This window comes from Leishmania mexicana, chromosome 3 (genome assembly GCF_000234665.1).
Source record: "Leishmania mexicana MHOM/GT/2001/U1103 complete genome, chromosome 3".
Classification (NCBI taxonomy): domain Eukaryota; phylum Euglenozoa; class Kinetoplastea; order Trypanosomatida; family Trypanosomatidae; genus Leishmania; species Leishmania mexicana.
In genome coordinates, this window is record NC_018307.1 from 71548 (window position 1) to 94989 (window position 23442).

General features: G+C 65.4%; 5 protein-coding genes and 1 pseudogene across 5 annotated transcripts, besides 1 other annotated feature; all 6 read left to right on the forward strand.

Moving 5' to 3' along the window:
• Positions 1–674: 674 nt before the first annotated feature.
• LMXM_03_0280 (hypothetical protein) lies at positions 675–3488 on the forward strand (the record flags this gene model as incomplete). The annotated part of the gene is made up of 1 exon (XM_003871650.1): positions 675–3488. One exon carries the CDS (start codon positions 675–677, stop codon positions 3486–3488), a length of 2814 nt encoding a protein of 937 aa, XP_003871699.1.
• A 505-nt stretch (positions 3489–3993) lies between these two features.
• On the forward strand, positions 3994–5124 carry LMXM_03_0290 (annotated as a pseudogene).
• Positions 3994–5124: a sequence feature.
• Positions 5125–8418: 3294 nt separating this feature from the next.
• Positions 8419–14607, forward strand: LMXM_03_0310 (uncharacterized protein; the record flags this gene model as incomplete). The annotated part of the gene is made up of 1 exon (XM_003871651.1): positions 8419–14607. The coding sequence occupies one exon, from the start codon at positions 8419–8421 to the stop codon at positions 14605–14607; it is 6189 nt and encodes a 2062-aa protein (XP_003871700.1).
• Positions 14608–15543: 936 nt separating this feature from the next.
• Positions 15544–18576, forward strand: LMXM_03_0320 (conserved hypothetical protein; the record flags this gene model as incomplete). Its single annotated transcript, XM_003871652.1, has 1 exon — positions 15544–18576. One exon carries the CDS (start codon positions 15544–15546, stop codon positions 18574–18576), a length of 3033 nt encoding a protein of 1010 aa, XP_003871701.1.
• A 1103-nt stretch (positions 18577–19679) lies between these two features.
• On the forward strand, positions 19680–21575 carry LMXM_03_0330 (conserved hypothetical protein; the record flags this gene model as incomplete). The annotated part of the gene is made up of 1 exon (XM_003871653.1): positions 19680–21575. The coding sequence occupies one exon, from the start codon at positions 19680–19682 to the stop codon at positions 21573–21575; it is 1896 nt and encodes a 631-aa protein (XP_003871702.1).
• Positions 21576–22279: 704 nt separating this feature from the next.
• Positions 22280–23386, forward strand: LMXM_03_0340 (conserved hypothetical protein; the record flags this gene model as incomplete). Its single annotated transcript, XM_003871654.1, has 1 exon — positions 22280–23386. The coding sequence occupies one exon, from the start codon at positions 22280–22282 to the stop codon at positions 23384–23386; it is 1107 nt and encodes a 368-aa protein (XP_003871703.1).
• Between the last annotated feature and the right edge of the window lie 56 nt (positions 23387–23442).

Genomic DNA, 23442 nt, shown 5'->3' on the forward strand with positions numbered 1-23442 from the left:
GAGAGGTGATGGACGATGAATGTCGTTGCCGCAACCCGTGCGCGTGCCACCGCGTGCACGCGTACGTGGAGAAGCTCAGCCGCTGAGAGAGCGCGCGCGCGCTCGCGAAGAACAAGGACAAGCAAAGCCATAGGCGAGAAGATGGAGCGGCAGAGTGCCCGCGTCTTCGTGTTTGCCGCGCAACCGCACGGAAGGTCACAGCATACGGGTGCTGTGTGCGTCTGTGGACTTGTCTCTGCTGCTTGCGTCGCTGCCGTTCTTGGCACGCGGCGCTTTGCCACTTTATGCGCTTTCTTTACTCCCTCGTGCCTCCTAACACCACCCTTTTCCACCTGAGCATTCAGCTGAGCACACACGTGTGTAGCGGCGAGCTAGCACTGCTGGGCGGACGCCACCTCACCATCCTCTCGTACCCGACACGGCACCTCTACCGCCTCCCCCCCCCACCCCCACCCCGGCCTTCGCCCGCTGTGCACCGGCATAACCACCGCGCGCGCGAGAGAGAGAACGTGGCGGCGCGAGTCTTCAATCAGGAATATGTGGCTCTGTAGTTACAGCGCGTTGGTATTTCGCTCATGCACGCAGCTGCTGGTGGACAGAACGGCGGTGAGGACTGCGGAGTCCATGACGGCCACCCCGCCAATGATGAGGCCGCCTCCGCGCACTCACCGCCAATGGCTAACGTCCGCCGCGCGCTACAGCATATTGTGACGGAGCTCCAGCAGCAGCACCGGCAGCATCAAACGGTGTCGTCGAGTACTGTGGATGAGGAAGGCCGAGCCTCTGCCGATGACAGGACCTCTGCACATCTTGCGCTCCCTGTACCTTGCGCCTCGACCTCGTGCACTGATGTGACGTGCTCAACCTCGCCGGACACGGCGGAGCAGCAGTGTGAGAGGCGTCGCCTACTTTTCCTGGCCGAGTGGGCGCAGCGAGTGGCAGCGGCGTATGTGCCGATCATGCCGTCTGCTGCGCAGGGGGCCGCGGCATCCTTGCTAGTGGTGCGCCCCGTCTCGCACGACACCGTCGCTCGGGACGCGGCCGCAAGTGCAACCGGCACGTCACCGACTCTCTCCACTGAAGCGCGGTGGCGACTGGCTGGACCGGCCGTGGCCGCTGCGGTGGCGGACGCCGCGCCGGAGCGCGAAACGTCCGCGTTCTTCCCAGGGGCCAAAGCGGGCCTGCCGCCGGTGCGCTGCGCGAGCGTGTCAGTGGAACGGCGACTGAGCTACCCGGACGGATGCCCCAACGCACATGGGGACAGAGCAGCGCCCGTCTCGGCTAGCACCCATAATGACTTACTGTTGCTTCCGCATACAATCACGACAGCAGCTGCTGCAATGTCGCGCTTGTCCTCTCCCCCGCCGCCGATCACCCCGCGCGGTCGCGCACCGCTATGCCGTGTGGTTGGTGAGCCCTTCGACATACCCGCCACACCGGCAGAGCAGCGTGCCGTCCTCGCTGCGCAGGGTGGCTGTTGCGCTCGATGCGGCGTCGTCTTGCCGCAGCCACAGCTCCACTTCTCTGAGTGGTGCTCCGCGCATACTCGGCGCATCCAAACAAAACTGGCCGGCCTGTGTTGCTGCTTGCAGCGCTGCTGCTGTGGCGGTGGTCAGACGGCCACATTGTCGCCGCGTCGTCGCAAATTCTGGCACGCGTGCATGTGCACGTCGAGAGGCAGCTCTTCTGCCGAAGACGAGGAGGACGGGAGGTCGGATGCCGTCACTGCAGTCCACGTAACACAAGAAGCCACCGGTGGCAGTGGAGGTGTACGACACAACGCAAGGGCTCCGCTGGATGCACCGGAGAGCGAAGACGTTGGTGGTGCCGCAAGTGAGCGCGATGGGCTGCTAGGCGGAGGCACGCGGTCGAACAGGCACAGCCGCACGCGGGCCGCCTGTGATCACCACGGCAGCGACAGGACCGGTGACAGGGGCGGCGGCGCGCCTGCAGATACATCCCTTCTCTTCTGTACGTGTGAGGGCCACTACCTGTGCTTGCGCTGCTTCCATGCCCCGCTTACGGCAGCAGGCGCCATCAGTGGCACATTCATCCCGGAAGACTACCCGATTTGCAATGTAGCGCCGGAGGAACGGAAGGCACACGGCTCTTCGACAGCGTCATCGTCTTCGTCCTTCGCGTTGTGCCAGTCGCGCCGGCGCGGCAACGGTGGTGGTGAAGTCGCCGATGGGTCGTCCGCGCGCGCAGCTCTTGCGAGCGCATCGGACCAGTTGCACGAGTGGTGGCTGACACACCACGTGGCCCACCCCACGCCCGCCGCTGGCACCCTTACCCCCACGGGGAGTAGAGCCGCTAGTGGGATAGATTATCCACCACAGCAGCAACACCAGCAGCAGCCCGCGTCACCTCTGCACCTGTGCGTCCTCCCTGCTCATGTGCTGCATCGATGGAACTTCACACGTTTTCCTGTGTCTGCCGCTGCGGCCGCCGCGCTGCAGCGGCGATGCTACCCCGGCAGCGCTCACAGCCGAGAGAGCTGCCTGTCACCAGGGGCTTCCAGCCTAGAGCGTGGTGGGCAGCGCACCACCGTGGGTGGCGGTGTGAGGAGCAGAATGAGCGGTGAAGGCTCGCCGACTTTTCTCCCTGGGGAGCAGCAGGGAGCGCGAGGGCATCAGAGCGCTCCAGCGAGTCCTCCTCCGCCGCCCCTGGAGCACGTCCCTTACCTTACCGGAGAAGCTGGTGAGGCAGCTCCGCCGATGGTGCAGCTTCCTGAGCTCTACGACGTGTCCGTCATCAACCCCTCCCTGTACGAGCGCGTCCCGGCCCTCGCCTCGGCATTGCGGCTACGACAGCGGATGAGTCTCCTGCACGCACAGGCTTGGTGGTGCCCGCGGTACAGACGTGAAGTCTGGGGGTTGCGGAGCGGAGACGAGCTGGCCGGTCAGGTGCTGGAAGGGGCGACAGCGCTTTCTGTGGCGCAGCAGCCACCAGAGCCTTCCTCCACGGTAGAGCATACCGTGAAATACCCTCCAAGTCCGGCAGCAGTGGTGGAGAGCGCGGTGGACAGCGCTGACCTCTATCTGCCGACGCAAGATGTAGCTCCCGCTCCCCACTCCTCATGGGCGGCGGCGGCGGCATCACGCTCGCACAGCGCGGCAACACCGCAGGCGGGGTCTCTCTCTGGCGGAGTCGCTGGAGCCTCCCTGCCCCACCGACACCCGTTCGCATCAGGCGTGACGGCAGTGCCGCTGACGCCGCCGACGTATGCGCACTTCCACGCGCGCCGTCGCTACCTTGTGGAGCAAGCTGAAGGCTGGTCTCTCCAAGACCTTCACCGGCTGACAACGCCGTCGTCGTCGACCCCCACTAGTGCAGCCGCCGCCTCGTCGCCGCCGCTACTGCTCGCAGAGCTGCAGAGCATGTTCGATATTATGCAAGCGCACCTCAATAACTGCAGCGGCTGCGCAGCGCAGTGCCGCGGGTTGATGGTGAAGGCACCCCTCGGACTGCCAGTGTGCCATGATTGAAGTGAGTGGACGGGAGGGAGGACATGTAGCCCCGTGCGTGTACATGGGCAAAGGCGCTGTGTACGATGTTACCGAGTTCTGCAACCTTCACCCGCGCGGTGCTCAGATCACGTGGGACCACCACGGCAAGGACGTGACGCCGGTGTTCCACGACGAGTATAACCCCCACGCTCACACGAAGAGCGCGCTGAGCATGCTGCTGCAATACCGTGTTGGCTCTGTGTGGCAGCGCGAGGAGCTCCATGCTCGGTCAGCTCGGCGAGTACGAGAACTATCAACGCGAGGAGCTCACGGCGTACCCGCGTATAACGAAGCGTGAGATGGCCTACAAAGACTTCACCACCCGTCGCGATCGCGGGCTGGTGTGGCAAGCGATGTTCCTCGATCTCCCGGAGTGCATGCACTTGGTTAATGCTCCCCCCACCCACCCATCTACGCCCCGCACTGCCGCCTGCTCGGCTTGAGCCTGACCGTGTTCTTCTCCCGCACCAAGTACCGGGCCGTCATGATCCTATGGCTGCCGCTGAGCCTCTTCCGGGCCGTGCGTGGCGTCATGTGCGACTACACGCAGCTGAACCCGGCCTGGGGCAGCCGCTTCGGCGCCTACCTCTACTACCCGAACATGAACTGGGTCTTCCAGAACTACTCTGCCGCTGTGAGCCCGTTCATGGCGTCGTACATCCCCGCCGGCGCCACAGAGGCGAGGGTCATCGCAGACGCCCAGTGCGAGCACTGCCGTCGCAGTCAGCTACGTCAGCCCGCTCATCGTGCTGATCTTCTTCCTCTTTGGGGTTGGGCTGTGGACGTTCATGGAGTACTTGATCCACCGCATTCTCGTCCACTTCGAGCGCGCACCTCCCGAGCCGCTCGTCGACAATCCGCTCTGCAAGCCGCTGCACCTCTTGCTCCGCGGCATTCCGATGGACCTCCTCCCCCCTTCCCCGGCCCTCTCGTCTTCCCGCCGGTGCTGCTCGTCGTGGTCAGCACGCTCTACAACGGCTGCGGCTACCTCATGGCGGGCAGCTGTCTCGGTCTCGTGGCCGGCGGTGTTTGGTGCGGCTACGCCCTGTACGACGACATTCAGTACCTCATCCATCACCGCGACCCCGCCAACTTCTGCTTCAAGGACCTGAAGCGGTACCACCACGCGCGCCACAACGTCGATGGCACCCGCGGCTGCGGCCTCCGCATCACGTTCTGGGACATTTTCTGTGGCACGGCGTGCCAGAAGAACAAAGCAGGCGACACCGGGTCTCTCTGTGCGCCTAGACGGAGGAAGGGAAACGTCGCGGAGTGGGCGAGGAGCGGGGCGGGGTGCCGTTGTTGCACGAGGCGAGCAAGCGACGAGACGCGGTTGTGGCCGACGGTGAAATGCTTCGCTCCTCTTCGCCCGGCGGCTGCTGTCACGCGCGTGTGTACCGGCCACCGGTCACACTCACCTTCATCGGTGCATGAAAAGGGGGCGGGAGGGGGCGAGCGGGACGCGTCTGGCGTGCATCAAGCGTGCACACCGATGCCCATGCGTCCTCACGTGCGTGTGTCCATCCGAGTGCGCTACGTCTCCCTGCCCCCTCCCCCTCCCATGTGTTTAGCAACCTTTTCTCTGCTCCCCCCTCCCTCCCCGTGCCCCCGATGACGGAGGACAGGGGAGGGCACACCCACCCACCCACACACACACACACGCACGCACTGAGAAGTGCGTGGCATCGCAGGGCCCAGTGCACGCACACCCCACTCTGTCCGTCTGTCCGTGTGTGCGTGTGTGCGTTTGGGGGGGGGGGGGCAGGCAGCCCCTCATCCCTGCCAAATGCCGAGCCACTTCGGGTGGGGCGGGGGCCTGAGTGGGCCCGTTTTGCTGTAACGCGCGTGCCCATGGCTGGCATCGCGCCATGCGAGAGGGGGCCGGTGGGTCGCGTGGTGCTTGAGCTCTCGGTGTGTTGTGTGGCAGCGGGACGGTGTGGGCACACGCGACAGGAAAAAGAAAGGCGCTGCTGTTCGCGAGACTTCTGCTCCGCATGCACCCCCCTCCCCTCCCCTCTCGTCCATCGTCTCCCTCGCCTCGTCTTGCCGTGCCCGTTAGATGGACCGGGCGAGAGAGCGACGCCCACACCGTCCCTCCCCCTCTGCTCTTCTTCTCAGACGTCGTGTGCTGGTGCGCTCTGGTTCACACCGTCGGACCGCAAACCTCTGATGTAACCGAAGGCACACGCGCAGCGCGCGCGAGAAGCGAAGAGATCGAGTGCACAAACAACAGCGCACAACGGTGTCTCTCCCACTTTCGAATCACCGCACTCGCGTCCGCCATTCTCCCTCCGTTGGTGTTCGTCATCGTTGTCGCCAGGGCTTCCCCTCTCGCTCGCTGTGTGCGTGTGTGTGTGTGTGTAGGCATGTGTGGCTGCTTGGGATATCGGTCAACCCACCCACTCCCCCCTCCCCCTCAACTCCCATCCTCCTCCCTTCCCTCCTCAAGTTGTCAGCAGCTCTCGCCAGCACGTTGTGTTGCTGCCGCTGGCGGCCGAAGGAAAAACCTGCTTTCTGCACCTGCTCCCTCTTCCACTGTTGGCTAACAGTCATCCGTCACCCCTCCACTGGCCCGTGTGCCACCTCCGATCACGGAGCACGCCGACACCCCGCCCCCACCTCTTTGTCCGTCTCTCTCTGAGTCCGCGCCGTCACAAGTTGCAGCGCTACATCGTCCCCTCGACCCCGTTGCCATCGCGCGTGCCGTCACGTCTCTGCATCTCTCGCCTCTGTGTAGATACTGGTGTGCACGCACCATCCCCCACCCACCCCCGCCCTGTGCGCACCCCTGGCCAACACCCTTGCCCTTCTTCTTGCGCCTTGACACTCCAGTAGTCCACCTCTCGACCTCAACGCGTCTGTCCTCCTCCTCGTCAGCAGCACCGTCTGTCGCGTGAACGCAGCGCGACGGTGTGCCATCAGCCGTGAGCGACGAGAGGACAGACTGCTGCTCACCGACAAGCAAGCCGGAGGGGGACGACGTTGGGTTCGCAAGAACGCGTCCCGCACGCATCCGTGCCCGCCACAACGCGTCGCGGCAGTAGCTTCTCTGACATCATTGCTGCTGGGTTGCTCACAGCCCTGCTTGTTGTCGTCGTCCTCCACCTCTGTGAGTTGATGCTGTTGTGGATCGGCGTACCTGAGCATCATCGCCCCCACCTACCCCGACCTTTCCCTCCCCCCTCCCCTCACTTTGGCTGCACGTCACTCGGTAGGGTCAAACCCGCAGGGCGGTGGTGCGACTCTGCTGTCCCGGCACACGCGCCCTCCCTTTTTGCCTCTTCCTCTTCCTCCGGGGTGAGGCGGGGAGTGGCTGTTGGCCTCCCCCTCTCTCCCTGAGCGCGTGTGTGTCTGCGTCTGCGTCCACCCATTGGCCGCGTCGCGCGTGCCACGCGCGCACCGGCCGTCCCGGTTCACGACCACCAGCCCTTGCACCCCACACCCAGCCCCACCCCTTCTCTCTATCGGCCCGCTGTTTCGCGGCGATCACTTTCGTTGTGCGTGGTCGCTCAAGTAGAACACGTACGAAGGTAACGTGTGTCGCGCTCTGGACTGTGCTCCGCCGTGCTTGCTCGCCACCCCCTGTTCCCGTCCCCCGTCCCTCTCTCACCCTAGCTCCTTTACTTGCTTGGCTACATCGTGTTGCGTCCTCCGTACCTATCTTCCTCTGACATCCTTGTGTGCCTCCCCCTCCCCCTCCCCCCGCCGTCGCTGGCGCACACGCCGGTCCAGCGTCACGCTGCTCCGAAGGCAATACCAAAAGGCCGTCACTCCTCCGTGCGTTGTGGGGGGACTTCGCCGCGGCGAAGTTCTCCTTTTATCGTCGCTGTTCGACGTTGCGTGTCCTCACATCGCCGTCCTTGTTGTTCCTCCTCTGCTGCTTGTGTGTGTGTGTGTGTGTGTGCGTGTGTGTGTGTGCGTGTGTGTGTGTGTGTGTGTGTGTGTGCGTGTGTGTGTGTGTGTGCGTGTGTGTGTGTGTGTGTGTGTGTGTGCGTGTGTGTGTGCGTGTGTGTGTGTGCGTGTGTGTGTGTGTGTGTGTGTGTGTGCGTGTGTGTGTGTGTGTGCGTGTGTGTGCGTGTGTGTGCGCTCGAAATTTTGTTTTCATTGCTCTTCCTTCGCCTCGCGAACCCATTTCTTACCGCTGACGACGCGCACGCCGTCCCTCTCCTTCAGTTTCCCCTCCAGCATCGCCTCCCTCCCCCCTCCTCCGCTCTGTGTGTGTGTGTGTGTGTGCGTACTTGAGCCGCATCTCGTGTCGCTGAACGCTTGGCGTGTGCCGTGTTGCGTCTCTGTCGCGGATTGCTCCTCCTGTGAACCGTCCATAAGGAGGGGGCACCTGCGCCCCCTCCCTCCTCCCTCCCCCCCCCACACACACCGTGTCACGCGCGCCTTGCCATCTCCCTCCTCCCTCCTGTACACACATCTCTCCTTACCTTTCGCGTGTTACTCCCTTTTCCCTGCGCATCCGCTTCGTTGTGTCCTCCCCCTCCCCGACACACACACACACACACACACGCACACTCCCGTCAGCTCTAAGACGTGGCCTCGACGGCTGTGTCATGGCAGGCTCGAGAGGCTCACCTTTATTCATTTGGCTTACTCCTCCGCGTGCGCGTGCACCATCACCGCATCTCTATTCTTCCACGTTGTCCTCATCGTTATCCTCCACCCCATTCTCCCCCGTGCACGTGTCGTGTTGTGAGGAGAGGGGGAAGGGGAAGCGGCGCGCGTTGTTCCGCTACGGCGTGCGTCTCCGTCCACTGACACGCGCCCCTCCCCCTCCCTCTCCCCCTCCCCACCACCACCACCACCACCCCCTTCCCCTCCTGCTTCTCCTAACAGCGGAGTCCTGTCGTGCGAAACCTGAGGAGTGCGTACTTTTAAACGGAGGCGAGGACGCGCACACCCGATGCAGGCATCCGCAGACAGCAGCAGCCCCGCGTGCCCGCTAAGCGCCGCCGGCGTCGCAGTGGAGGGTGTCAGAGGCAACACCCCCGCTGCCCCAACCGGCGCCCATACCAGCGATCCTACAAGGACTGCCGAACGCGCTGTGGATGAGCGCACGCCGCCTCGCATCGCTGCGCCGGCGTCGTCGGTGGAGGCTCTAGCGAAGGTCCTCGCCATGTGCCTTGTTCGCATCTGCCGCCTTGAAGAGCGGCAAGCGCGCGGAGAGGCGCAGCAGAGCATCTTCGGTACCGCCCTACAAGCTCTACTTATCCAGGCACACGGGCAGCAGCAGCAGCAGCAGCAGCAGTCATGTGGACAGGCAGCTATCGAAGTGCACGGTGAGGACGGCGATGCGAACAGCAGTGACGCACACGATCGTGAGCGCAGCGAGCAGTATCCCTGCAGTCGCCATACCACCAGCTGTCGCACCTCGTCGTGGTCGCACGTGAATCGGCCACCGGCTCTCGGCGGCAGCAGCAACGGCAGCCGCCATCACAGTGAGGATGGCTATGATCGAGCGGCAGTGCCATCGACTGCAGCAGCAGCATCGGAGCTGCACTCGCAGCAGCGCTGCCGCCGGCACCGCTCACTCCGCCACACGCAGGGATCCGACATGCACAGACCGCACGGCGCCGACGCGCCGGCCTCTTCTTCGTTGGAGTCCACGGCGACCGCTGACATATCCGCAGCAGCTGCTGCTACTGCTGCAGGAGCAGCTGTGACGGGTAGCGAGGGGGATGACGCCCACGCAAATCACAGCACTGGCAGTCAACATCACCGTCATCAGAGCCCTGGCGCTGGGACAGCCACAGGCGCGGTCCCTTCGCCGTCTCCTGCTGACCTCGCCAACACCAAGTGGAAGGAGGCGAGCAGTGGCACCGGTGCAGGTGTCGGGGGCGGATGTACCCACGCCATCCCCTCCACAACTGCTCCCGGCAACTACCGGAATACGCCCACAGCATCTGCGGCGGTAGCGAGTGGCAGCATCAACGAGCTGCCGATGATATCGCACTTTGGCTCCCCTTCCGGCGGCGGCGGTCGCCAGCGGCAGGGCTCTCTCGTCACGGTTGTCAGTCCAACGCACACGTCACAGGCGGAGGAAGCGGAGGCGCACGCCATCGCGGCGTCGGAGCGGATCTCCGCGGGCGTCAGCAGCGCCCCTGCAGGCGCGATGCCAGTGAACTGCTTCACATGGGCAGTTCCAGTGACGCCGCTCTCTTCGTCGGAGAACTCTCGATGCTCCACGCCGGTCGAGCTCCACATGTCAGCGCGTTCGTTATCCCAGCAGCAGCAGCAGCAGCAACCCACGCAGCCGTCGACGGAGGAGTGGTCATCGTGTATCTGCGGACACCGAGCCGAAGGCACTGACGAGGTCACTTATAATGGGCCAGACGCTGCGCCTTCGGTGCATCCACAGCAGCAGCGTGGCAGCCGAGGGCACCTGCGCTCGTCGCCCACGCACGTCGCACCCCTCGCCGACCACCCTCAGCGTCCGCCAGCACGGCTCCATCAACAGCCAGCATATCGCAAAGGCGAAGACCGCGAGTTGAGCTCTTCCTCTAGGCTCGCCGCCACGGCCTTACGAAGCGCCGGCAGTACCGCGACCAGCTCCGCCGCGCACACTGGCGATGAACTGGACGTGCTCTTCCACGCGCTGAGCGCCCCCCATCCTGCGGCATCTGTTCCTGCCTCCTCAGACTCCGCAGCCGCCAGCGGCGCTCAGGCGACCGGGACGCTGACTCGTAGGGTGCAGTATCCTGCCGGCACGGACAACACTACCGCGATCAACGAGTTGTTTGCCCAGGCAGTGCAGAACACGATGGAGATGACACGTATGAAGGAGAACCTGACTGTCCTCGTTCTCAGCGTGCACAAGGAGCGCGAGAAGCGGCGTCGGCTTCAGCGGCGCGAGGGGTCAGCCGTTCAGAGGCTCGTTCAGCGAGTCCTGGACATGTCGTCTGTGATGTTGCGGCTGCAGCGGACAGTGCGACGGCTAGAGTTGGAGGCAAACAGCGGTCACGCCTCTGACGCTGCAGGCTGGCACCACCACCACAACAGCCATCGCCGGCGTCGTGGTGCGGACAGCAGCAGGAGCGCCGGCGTCAGCGACCAGGACGAAGATACCGCTACTTGCGATGGTGACGTCGACGACGGTGAGAGTGAGTGGTGCGAGCGCTTCTGCGCATCCTTTTCGACGGCCTCCGTCGCCGTCTCCCGCAGTCGCAGGAGCGGCAGTGTCACTGGCAGCGGCCATCGACAAAGTGTTGGGGACCGCTCGGGGAACGTCGGGTACGCGGCCCTCGCGGCGCCGTTCTCCTCGTCCTGGTCTCTCTCGGCCGGATGTGAGCGCGTCGTGCCGGCCGTCCGCTCGCCGTGGCTTTCATCGCTCACCACGCAGTGCTCAACGGACGTGGCGCGCGGCGAGGCCATTCTAGGCCGCGGCGGTGCGGTGCCCACGGGCACAGTCACCAGCACGCCGGTAGTCGACGACGTAGGCAACACGTCGACGTCACCTGCCCCACCTGGTACAGTTTCTCCTCAGCGACTCGCCGGGGCCACTCCTGTAACGGCAGCACCGGCTGCTGCCTCTGCGGGACCATTGCTTGTGGCAGGCAGCGTGGCCCTTCCCAAGATCATCTCTAGCAGCAGTTCTCTCCACTCCTTGGTCACCGCGAGCGCGGCCATCACCACCAACGTGAACACCACAGCAGCAGCCACCACCACCACCACGGCTACGACGTCACGAGCAGCCAGCGCGACGTTGGTGCCGCAGTCGATGGTGTCATCATCCGTAAGCGCGCCACGGCGGGAGCGCCTGCCGTCGTTGCTGCTGTCGCCACCCGCGATGCTGGACGTGTGCGCGACGGAGAGCAGGAGCAGCGCCGTCACCAGCAACTCATCCGTCGTGCCGGCGCTGTCCATAACGGACGTGCACTTTGGCCTGGCGCTCGCGTGCAGGGAGAGCGCCACTGAGGACAAACTCCCTGCTCTGGGTCCTGATGCGGCGGCAGTGGGCCGTGGCAGCGGTGGCCCCCGCGCAGAGGGCGCGAGCAACAGCGCGACCCACGATGGCGACGCGCATCGTGGCGGCTGCCCGGGCCAGCGGTCGGAGGTGGATGGTGCACGTCACGACGGTGAGAAGGAGCAGCGGCATCTCGCACAACCACCGCAACAGAAACAGCGCCGTCAAGACGTATCCGGTGGGTCGTCCACCTCCTCGCGGTGCCGCCAACGAGAGCACAGCATGCGGCGAGCAGCCCCCGCGACCATCGCCACGACGGCGGTGCTGATGCCCATCCCTGGTGGGACCCAGCACTCTTTCGCGAGTGCCCAGCATCCACCTGCGCCGCCGCCGCGGCAGACCACCTCGTCGCGCAAGAGCCCCGCCTCTGCCTTCGCAGGCACGAGCTCGGCTGCGGCTCGTGAAAACAGCAGCGTGCCGGCGCGGCGCCTGCTCGATGCCCTGAACAGCGAGCACCGCAGCGGCGCCGTCACCGGGGCGAGTACCGTCGTGAACGTCGCCGCTGAAACCGGCGGCAAGGGCCACGGTGTCAGCAGTGGCACTGGTGCTGTCAACACGACGACAACTGCCAGCACCGACCCCCCTGCGGCGTCGTTGACATCCTCCGTTGCCGCACCCAAGTTCACCGGCTCAACAGCCAATCTAGCGTGCCGCACGTTGAACGGCGTGACGGCGACGGCGCTGGCCCAGCTGGCAAGCGCACCGGTGACAGCCAGGCCGCGACGAAGGCAGCAGAGGAGCGGATCCAGCATCGCAAAGCCGTCACCCGGGCGGCGAGAGGCGAGGCGGCCGTGGAGCGGTCTTATCCAATCCGCCAGCCCCGCCACACCCCGCAGCAAGGCAGCTGCGGCCGATCGCCGCGGCGACATGAGGGACGATGCCTGCGGTACGGATGCGACGAGTAGTGCTGCCCTGCAAGGCGGCGAAGGCCTGCCGACATGGCGCAACGCGGCGATCAGCGCATCGCCCACGCAGAGCAGCAGTGATCGCAGCCGCAGCTCGCACCCGCAGCACAGCCTGCTATCTTCGTGGCTACAGAGCCCTCCCGCCCGGATGGCAACGGCCGCGGGAGGTGACGACAAGACCATACTGAGCCCTGTCACGCCAACCGGTGCCACTACCATCACTGCCGGTGGTGAGAAACTGTGCCGACCCTCGGCTGGCGCATATCGGTCTCACAGCAACAGCGGAAGCATTCCCTCTACACCATCACGACGGCTGAACGCCCAGCTGGCCCCCTCTCCGGCCAGCACCCCCGCCGTCGGCGCGGGAGGAGCGAGCGTCTCGTCGCCCAGTTCAAAGCTTCAGCTGGCGCAGCCCGTCATCCCCATCTCCGTCGGGCATCATCCGCAGCAGCTGCTGCAGACGACTGCCACCTCTCACCAGGCGAGGAAGTGGACCTCCATTCCCTTGCTGTCGTCGGCCACGGTGTCAGGGACGCTGCCGCACGTGCCGATGATGGCGTCCGTGCAGTCGGCCAGCAGCTTCCTGCGCATCACCTCGATCCTTCTCTCGCCAAGTATGGCCCACCCGGCCTCCCCGGTGTCGCCCCTAGCGACCGGAAGCCCCGCGTGTGCGGGGACTGGTACTGGCAGCAGCGGCGCAACCGCCGGGAGCCTTCCCGCGCGCATCGCGCAGCCCGTGTCACCGCTCTCGTCGACGAGCCGCCTCGACCAGTACCACCGCCCGCACTCCAGCAGGGCCCTGTACCTCAGTGCCAACTGCAGCAGCAACACGAACGCCTCCCTCGCGGCGCCCCGCACGCCACCGCACGGCCACCCGCCAAACCTGGCGCACCAGCAGCCTGGTGACGCGGCAGTGCAGTCTCAGCATGCAGTCGTCCTTTCCCGCAGCGCTGCCGCCCTCATGCAGACAACGAACACGCTACCACGCGTGGTCGCGTCCCCGGCGTCGTCGTCACGGTCGTCGCGTGTGACGCCCTTGATTGCTTTGAGGCGCACCAAACCACTGGCCCCAGCAGCAGCAGCGCTAGCGTCATTGCAGCCGGCGCAGTCAGGCTACGAGGCTAAGACCCTGGCAAGGACTGCCGTGGCCCCGACCGGGAAGACACAGCGACCGGCCAACTCTGCCAAGGTCAGTGGCAAGGCAAAGCAAGCACCGCCAAGCTCACCTCTTGTCGGCCGCGACAGTGCTGCTGTGGCTAGAGGTGTTGCGACGCACGAGCAAGCGCTCTGCTCGTCATCTCTCGTGGCCCACCACCCGTGCTCGAGCCCTCTGAAGCTAACAGGTGATCCCGGCCACCGACCGCAGCCGCGGCTGCAGACGCCGTCCTCTGCGCAGGAGGGACGCAGCGGTCGACGTGCTCGCGCGGGTCTGCCGCCGCCGCTGTCCGTTGAAACACTCTCAGACGCGTCCGTCTCCGCGCTACGCACGAGCAGCGTGGGGACAACCGGGTCGATGGACGTCGAGAAGGGCATCACAAAGGGCGACGTCGGGGACGGCGTGAGCGGGCCAGCGATGCACGATCATGGCGGGGGCAGCTGTTCCACACTCGTCACACTCTCTGCCGTTGCAGGTGCTGCCCAACACCGGGGCTACTCAACGCAGCTGCACCCGCCGGAGCTAATCGCGGAGGAGGGCCAGGAAAAGACCGGTAGAGAACGATCAACGCCTGCCGGTGCGGCGGTGCCATCGTTGCCGGGCACCCCGACTGCACTGGTGATCACAGGCGTAAGGGGCGCCATGCGCAGCGCCAACCGCGGTAGCAACGCCTCCGATGCCGGCGTGGACAGAGCCATCAGTCTGGAGGACGGAGAGGATGTGGATGACGACGATGACAGCTCTGTCCAGCAAGCACTCCGAACACCATTGCAGCAGCAGCAGCTCCGGCGACCTCTGGGCTGCGTGAACGCAGCAGAACAGCCACCCATGCACTTTTCCTTCCTGTTCGACGCAAGCACACCTGTTTCCATGCTCTCGGGCGCGCTGCAGCGCAACCGCAGCTCCTTGAACCAGCAGCAGCAGCAGCAGCAGCATCACAAACGGACTGCTGCCAGCGTTGGTCCGGCATCTGCCATGCCCAACACCGCATCGCACGACTCCTGCGCCTCATCTTCGCATACGTCCACCTCCGCCATCTCGTCGCCCTCTGGCACACGCTCCTCGTAAGTCGAGCGCGTTAAAGATCACGGTCGGTGCGGTGTATGGGCTTTTCAAGGCGGAAGAGCGGACAGCGGCAGACGACGACGTCGGCGCGCCTACACATGCATGCATGCATGCCAACGGTGGAGTGGCACCCCTCTCCTGTGTGCTGCATCACGCGCTCGCCCCCAATCCCTTACCCTCATCGGCTCGTTGTAACTCTCCTTCCGGGGAGTTGTTCGAGTTGCGTGCTGAGCGGCTGGCGTTTGTGCGCATGCGTGATGCACAGTGACGTTGATGGAGGATGACGACCATCGCGAGGGTGGCAACGACACGGCTGCTTGTCGGAGCTCGTCGCGCAGACGGAGAAAACAAGAGAACAGAGCACAAGTCAGTCGACGGTGCGACGGCGAAAGCACTGGTTGTGTGTCTGCGTGGGTGCACACCTGCGTGACTGGGGAGCGCAAGCATCACGCAAGCAAGCAGCATGGCCTTCCGTTTGATGCGGCGTGGGGGGAGAGGGGAGGGGGACGCCACACGGTATACCTCGGCACCGCCTCCACGCGTGCATGTGTAGGCGCGCGTGCGCACATGCTCGGCCCCTACCTTTCTTGTTGTTGTGACCTTCCTCGCCCCCCCCCACCCTCTCCCTCTCCCTCTCCATCATCACCGGCCAACACACACACACACACGTAAATTGATCTATCTACGTCCACCCGCCCGCCATGCACACCGAAACCGCCTTGATGCGGACTTGGCAGCAGTACAAAGTCGAAGCCCGTTGTACAGCTGCACGGAAAAGGTGAAAAGCAGCCAAGCACACGCCGGATTTCCCCCTTCGTGTGCGTGTGCGTGTCACCACCACCAGCGCCGCCGCGCGCGTTCCTCCCTCGCCATCATCGACGTGCGCACGCACGCACACGTCGACACCCGCTACGTGCATTGCCTTACGTCTACTCGTGTATGTCTAGCGGTGGTGGGGAGGCGTCGACGCGGCCGCCGCCGCCGTCGTCGTCGCGCGGGACCACTCCCAGTGTCGGGGCTAACGTCACGGACAGCACACAAGGCAGCCTGTCCCCGGTGGAGCTGGAGGCAATTGAGCAGCGCTTCGTGGAGGTGCTGCGTGCCCTCTCCGCCGAGCCACAGCTGGAGCCGTTCCGCAACGAGTACGAAAAGCTGCACCGCCTGCTCCTCAGCAGCCACGATGGAGAGCAGCGCCTCCTCCGACAAGCGCGCGAGCTGCGCGACGAGCTAGACACGCACCACCAGCAGATTACGACGGCAATGGTGCTCTCGCAGGAGGACGAGGAGGCGATTCGAGCTCTGCGGAGGGAAATCGAGGCAGCGTGGGCGAAGGCGGATACCGCGCACGAGCAAGAGCAGCGCAGTCGCGAGCTCTTGCACACCCTACGGCAGCAGGTCACCGAACTCGACGCGATGGTCGAGAAGACAGCGGGGCTGTCGATGGGGCAAGAAGCGTACTTGCGTGATCTGCTCACCGTGAAGAAGGACCGCGAGGAGGAGGCGATGCTGCTGCACGCGGCGTTGAATCGGACAGAGGCAGATCACCGGCAGGTGAGCGCGCAACTCGCTGCCGCCAAGCAGGCGCACGAGGCGGCCCAGCGCGAGCGAGATGAGCAACGCCACGCCTATCAGCACTTGCTCACCAGCCTCGAGGAGGAGCAGCGGGAGCGGGCGGCGAAGGAGGCGAGCGTGCGGCAGTACCGCGACACGACGGAGCTGTGCATGCGCCGGCTCGACGAGCACGGCGTCGAGGTGGAGCGAGCCATACGGGAGGAGAAGAAAGCCGCCAAGGAGGCGGAGGGCACGGCGCAGGAAATCCAAGCCATCGCCCGGCAGCTGCAGGAGCGGCAGGAGCGTTTTGCCGCCGAGGCAGCCCGACTCGCCGCTGCCGAGCGCGAGAACACCGTACTCACGCGCGAGCTACCGCAGCGGCAAGCTGCCCTGCGTGAACAGCAGGATGAGCTGAAACGCGAGGAGAAGCAGCTGCACCTGCTGGAGAAGTCGGCGCGAGCGCAGCAGGCGGAGCTGGCCGCACTCGTCGAGAAGCGCGCGACGGCCGCCGCAGCGGTGCAAACTCGCGCCAACTCCGTCGATGCCGCCCTGAACGAGCTGGCGGCAGAGGAGAAGGAGCGCGCGGTGCTGGAGGAGGTGGTCGCCAAGGCGATGCAGCGCAAGACCAACATGATGCACACCAACACGGTCAAGGCCACGGCGAGTTCGAAGGTGGAGGGGCAGCGCGTCATGGAGACTGGCAAGAGTCGGCGCCTCAACCAGCAGCTGGAGCTGCTGCGGACGGACAATGAACGGATGCGCAAGTCGATTTACTATGCCGAGCAGAACCACGAGAAGAACACGAAGGAGGCGCAGCAGGCGCTGCTGAGCTACCACCGCACCCTCGACTCCATTCGCACTCGCCGCAGCGAGGCCAAGGCGGTGGAGGAGGATATCGCGCTCCATCAGAAGAAGCTCAAGGCGCAGCAGGCACTGCTGAGCACCGTGACGGCGGATCGCCAGAAGACGGAGAAGGCGTTGCGTGAAACAGAAGCGGAGCTGCTGCTGCTGCGCAACCGACACGGGAGCAAGCAGGAGGAGCTGGAGTCGGTGAAGACAGAGCTAATCCAACAGGAGTCGGATATGTGCCAGCTGCACGGCCTCAGCCGGCAGCTGAACAAGGATGTCGCCAACACGGAGCAGCGGCTGCGGTTCCTGCGGGAGGATCAGCAGCATGCCGAGAGCCGCGTCGAGGCGCTGCGCAGCGAGGCGCAGCAGCTTCGGCAGGTGATTGCGCAGTACGATCTGGATGCGCGGCAGCAAGGTGCGCGGCTGAGATACATGATGCACGAGCGCAACGCTATTGCGACGCAGCTGCTGCTCCGCTCCGAGGAGCTCGAGCTGATCCGCGAGAAGATCCGCCTCGCCAATGTGGCGCGGGTATCTGGGACCACCAAGTACCAGCGAGCGATGAAGCAGCTTCTGGAATCACGCGACTTGCTTCTTGAGCAGCGGCTGCGCTGCCGCATTGCCCTGGTGCGGCTCCGCTACCTCGACCGCCTCCACACCAAGGAGATGCATCAGGAGAAGCTGCTGTCACAGTCCCGCGCGCGGGTGCGGGCGCTGGCGGACGAACTCGGCACCAAGCACAACGTGCACTGCTGGCGGAGCATGGAGAGCAACGCACCAGAGGTGCTGGATGCCCTTGCGAAGGTGCAGCTCCTGCAGGCGAAGCTGCTCCGCAAGCATGGCGAGTTGAAGGCAAAGACGGACCTGGTCGAAAACGAGGAACGTGCCTACCAGCAGCTGCGGCAGAAGCTCGCGCGGATGCCGGGGCCGGAGGCCGTGGAGGAGCTCGCCCTCTGCGCCGAAAACATGCAGCAGCACAAGGCGCGACTGCTGGGCATGACGGACTCTCTGGCAGAGGCGGAGCAGGAGGCGGAAGCTCTGGAAGGGCACGTCGCGCAGCTTCAGGATGAGCTTCAAGAGCTGAAGCTGCGCTACTACCAGGAGAAGACAAAATACGCCGCGTTGCGGCATGAGGATAAGCTCATAGCGCGCACCTGGGGTGCCGGTGGTGCCGGTGTCGGAGCGGCCAGGCAAGCGGGCAGCGGTGCGGGCTCTTCCGTAGGCGACGGCGGGGGAGCGGTGGTAGCGGCCGGCGCATCGGCGCCTTCAGCAGAGCAGCGACGCAGCAACACCAATGACAAGTCCCCGTCGGCTGGCGGACCAGCTTCTGCCGATGTGGCACACAGGTCTGCCTCACAGCCGCAGCGGCCGCACCTCCATGCAGGCGGCTCCGGCGTCGCTAGTACCAGTCACAACGACTCTGTCACGCCACGCAACGGCCGCCGGCGCGCGCCACTGGCCGAGGCGATCCTGGACACGCTGACGGCAGGGCCGCCACAGCCGAACTTCCCGCTGCAGAGGCCCCCCCATCAGCGGCAGTTTGTTGGTGGCGGCTTTTCTCTCACTCGATGATGACGCGGGGTGAGGGGGGAGGGAGGTAGTCCCGTCCGTCCATCCCCATGCCTGTGTGCCACCGCCGCAGTCGGTGCGCGTGTTGTGGCCGCTCCTCCGTCTTCGCCGCCTTCGCGCGTTTCTCGGCCTTTTTTTCTCTCGCCCTTCGCTGATGTACTTTAGTGCTTTCCCATGTCCCATGTGCCTCTCCGAATACGGATGATGCTCAGGGTGGGTTGCAGCGCCCCCCCCCCCAACACACACCACACTCTCTCGGTCAAGCACGCGTGGGTGTGTGTGTGTGTGTGTGTGTGTGCGTGTGTTTGGGGGAGGAGCAGACGGCGGCATTCATCCGTACGCGCAACCACTTGCATCCGAATAGTGTCCTCTTCGCCTCGGTGCGTGGGAGGCGCCGCCCTCTACGCTGCACTGGGGCTGGCAGCTAGGGAACATGTGTGCACGCAACGCTGCGGTGTGTCCGCCTTCTGCGGCGCACGCACGCCGAGGGCGACAGAGAGGAGTGGTGGATGGCCATGATGTCGCGGCCGCGGCGTCGTCGACGTCCGTACTTGGGCAGAAGTCCAAAGAGCGACGTGCCGCCATCAAGTGTGCGCGCGGGCACAGAGATGGACGGCGTCATGGATCTCCAGCTCCCCTCGTTCTCTGGCACACGCGCACACACTCGTCAGGGGAGCGCAGATGCCCTTCCCTTCTCTTCCCAATCCCCGCGCGCTACGCTGTGCAGCACCATCATTCGCATGCCGAGCGCAGCACAAAACCGCCACCACCCATCTCCCCCCCCCCCCTCTCCCTCTCCCAAGCCCTCACCATCTCCTCCGGCTGCGTTGCTCACGCCGTCCTCTTTCACCTTTCCTTGCCGCCCATCCATGGCGCCATTGATGGTGTCGGCCCCGTCCCCCATTACGCTCCCCACCGCGGCTGGGCGGATCGCACGATGGATGCCCGTAGCATCGCCGCACTGGTGCTCGCCTCTTCTTCGCCTTTGTGGCGACTACCCTGGCTGCCCTGTGGCAGCCGCGTTGTCGTGTCAACGCCTGTGGATGAGGTCCACTTCGCCTCTAGCGTGCAGCACCGCGGTGGGGCAGCCACGCAACACCTCGAAGATGAGGAGGCCCCGTCACGGCATTCCCCATCCTACACACGCAGCAGGGCGCATCGGCAGCGACAGCGAAGCGGCGGAAGATGCTGCGCGGTGTCAGCATCCCCCGAATGAGCACGCGGGCATCTTCCAGAGTCAGCACATCAAGCCCTTTCCCGTCCGCGCAGCCATCGACATCGGCACCGGCGGTGTTGTGTCGCTCTGTGTTGCCCGCGTGGACGCCAGGGTCGGCGCCATACAGAAACTTATGTACCAGACGCAGCTACCCCTGCACCTTGAGGCACTGCCGACCTCGATGTCGTACCCGTCATCCCCTCCCTCGTCGTCGTCGCCGTTCTCGTCGTCCTTCACGCTGAGCGAGCGTACGATGGAAGACATCATAAACAAGGTGCGCATCTTGCAGGGTGCAATGCGGCGCAACGCCTTTGAGGGCCTCAGCGAGCGCGCCGCCGTGCTGTCGTGGCCGCTCTGCCTCGCGCGCAACGCCGGACAGCTCGCCGAACGGCTGACAAGGGAATTCAAAGTAGATGTTCGCGTTCTAGGGGCGGATTTCGACGTCGAATGGCCGCCGTCTGTGGCAAGGTTCCTAACCGGCGAGGACACGAGCCTACCTGAGACAGCAGATGATAGCCGCAGCACCGTCGACACGGGCACCCGGGACCGCGTTACCCGCAAGGGCACCGAGGACACGCTCAAGTCGCTGCTGCGTGCGCCACGCGTATCCACGGCGTCCGGGATGGCACAGCGGAGACGGAAAGCGCCAGCGCGGCCATCGTCCGGGTCAGCTGCAAGCCGCGGTGCGATGGACCCGCGCACACAGCTCGACACACTCGCCTTCCTCGCGCACGCCGCCGTGAGCCAGTGCGTCGCCCCGCAGCGACTTCTGGTCCTCCACGAAGATCCGCAGCGCGGTCTGCGCTTGCTGGGACTGGGGACATCGGCCGCCGATGACATCGCTGATCTCCTAGACGACGCGACGACGCCGGAGGAACGGCAGAGGCTGTACGCTATCGCGCACGGGCCGGGGCCGTCCTTCCTGGAGGCCGGTGGGCAGACACCCTCCAGCGGAAAGCAAGTCTTCGTAGCGGCTCACGCACAGCCACGGCAACAGGCGTCCTCGTCGCCCGCATTGTCATCCATGAGCGCCTTTCAGGGGCCTGCTGCCGGCACCAGCAGCGGTGCGGCGCCAGCAGCAGCGCCACACATGTGCCTCTTCGAGCACCCCCTCCCCGTGGACGTCGCGAGCGCGCACCGCTACTGCATTACGCAGGTCCAGCGTCGTCCGCTGGAGTCTTACTGCCTGCATGCAAGCAGCCCGAACCCGCTTCTCGCCGACGAGTTCGCAGCACTGCGCGGCCTTCTTGGGGGCATGATACAACCTACCCTGCCAGTATGGGTGCGGCGCAAAGCGCAGCTCGGAGGCGTGTTGTGCGGGACGAGCCACAACGGCGGCCTGCTGAACCTTGCGGCTCGCGTGTCGCAGCAGACGCACATCTCCTTGGAGCACCTGGAGGTGCACGCGCAGTACCACTTCTGTGGCCTCACCGACGTGTTGCTTGCGGAGTCCTTCCCTAACCCGCTCCTCGTGCTGCCGAGTGCGGCGCTGACGGCGGCCGTCCTGCGATCACTGGAGTCGCCGCGCATCACATACCTTCCCGAGGTAAGCGTGGCGGCCGCACTGCTGGTGCAACCTTCCTTATGGCTGCACGCCCGCGCAACTGAGGTGCGGGCGAGGCTTTCGCGGGACCCGTTCTACGGATCCTCGACGGCAGCCCAGCGCGGCCGCACCTTTGACCGACCGCACCGCAAGGACAACCCCACCGCCGCCCCAGACGCGACGTGGGTCAAGGAGGGCCGCTGGAACCTCATTTCATCTAACGAGAGCATGCGTGGGACGTGATGAGCGCCGCCGCCGTGAGCAGACCACCAACTCCTTCGTGAGCACCGCCTTTATTACTGCATTGTAGGATTTCCGGCCTGCGCCTCTGAACGTGCACGCGTGTGGTGCTGCGAGACCGAGCACGCCGTGCGAATCGCGTGCGAAGGCGTCGCCACCATCGACCTCCGCCCGGCCGTTTCCCCTCGCCGGGCCCCTATGCGCCTCCCTGCGGACTCCATGGCGTCTGCTCAGTTCGTCGTACGCGCGCCACTCGCGTCGTCCTCGCATGGGCATCACCGCAGACATGCGCGCCGGCACGCGAGCATCGGCGTGCCGGCGTGTACGCCACTCGGCACTGTAAACCCGTTCTCACAGGCCCCCCTCCCTCCCTCCCTCTCCTCGCCTTTCGGCGCCTCCCTAGGCTGTGGCGCGGTCGGCGCCCGGGCAGCGCGGGCGTCGCCGTGCACTTCGCTTCGTGCACGAGCAAACCCCCCACCGTCCACCACCGCCACTGCCTCCGTCGGCCTTCTCGGACGGCGCTCAGCCCGGGAGGGGGCGCCGCACGAGCAGGCATGCAAGCGCCGAGTTGTCAGCCAACACACGCTCCACTTCTCTGCCTCTCTCCCCCTCCTCTCCCATCGACGTTGCGGTATCGTGCGCGTCGCTGTACGCGTCGTCACGGACCGCCCCTCCTCGGATGGTCAACCCGCAACGCACACGCACAGATGCGCAGAGCAGGCTTTACACGCCCTCCCCTCCATCTATCTATCCCACACACCACCACTACCACCACCCCGTGCGCGATGTCGGCCGAGTCATTGGTGCTCGCCCTGCTGCTCCTCGCCATCTGCGGAGCGGTGCTGCTGCGGTGGATCTCGCAGCGCCACGCTGATGATAGCGCCGTCGGCGACAAGGCGCTGGCACACAAGGGCAGGCTTCGGTTGTCGCAGAACGCGTCAGGCTCCGCGGCACGTCGACGTGGCAGTAGGGACGAGAATGACAGCGACCAAGGGGAGGTGGACGACGACAATAATGGCGCGGCTGGTCGGCGTCGCATAGGCGCAGGTGGTGGCCTGCGTCGTCGTCGGCCTCAGCAGCGCGGCGCCAATGCCCACCGTGGCGGCAGCGACGGTGATGAAAACAGCTACGACGATGACAACACCGGCGGTATCCCCGAGACCGACGCGGACGGCGTGAAGTTGACGCGGCTGCAGCGCAAGAAGCTCGCAAAGGAGCGCGAGCGTGAGGAGCGCCGGCAGGCGCAAGAGGCCGCCCTCGAGGCACAACGGCAGCGCATGGGCGCCGATGAGCTGCGCGACGCCGAGGCCGCGCGGCGTGAGGAGGAGCTCAAGGCGGCTGAGGAGGCGGCGCTGCAGCAGCTGCGCAGGGACAAGAAACAGGCTGAAGATGAAGAGTACGCTAAGTGGGTCTCGCAAATCGGCGTAGAGGAGCGGGGCGAGCTCGGCGACGAGGAGCGAGAGCGGCAGACGCGCGTGCAATCCTTCTTGCTAGACCGTGCGGCGCAGGTGCAGGCACGCGCGCAGCGCTCCGCCGCCGGAGCGAAGTGTAGCCCGAGCGAGGAGGAGAGCATCCACGTGCTCATACTGCAGACGGCGGCGCGCGACTTGAGGGTATCCGTGGAGGAGCTTGTCAGCACCATTGAGCAGCTCTCCCAGGCGGACAAGGTGCACGGCGTGTTCGACGACCGCGGCAAGTATGTCTTCATCGCACCGGAGCAGTTCCCGCTGCTCGCGCAGTTCGTTCGGCTGCGCGGGCGTGTGTCGGTGGAGGAGTTCACGCGCGAGTGTAACCGAATCATCATGCAGTCGTAGAGTCGCTGACTGATGCGTGGGTGTTGGGGAAGGGGTGGATAGGCGGGGAGGCGGGG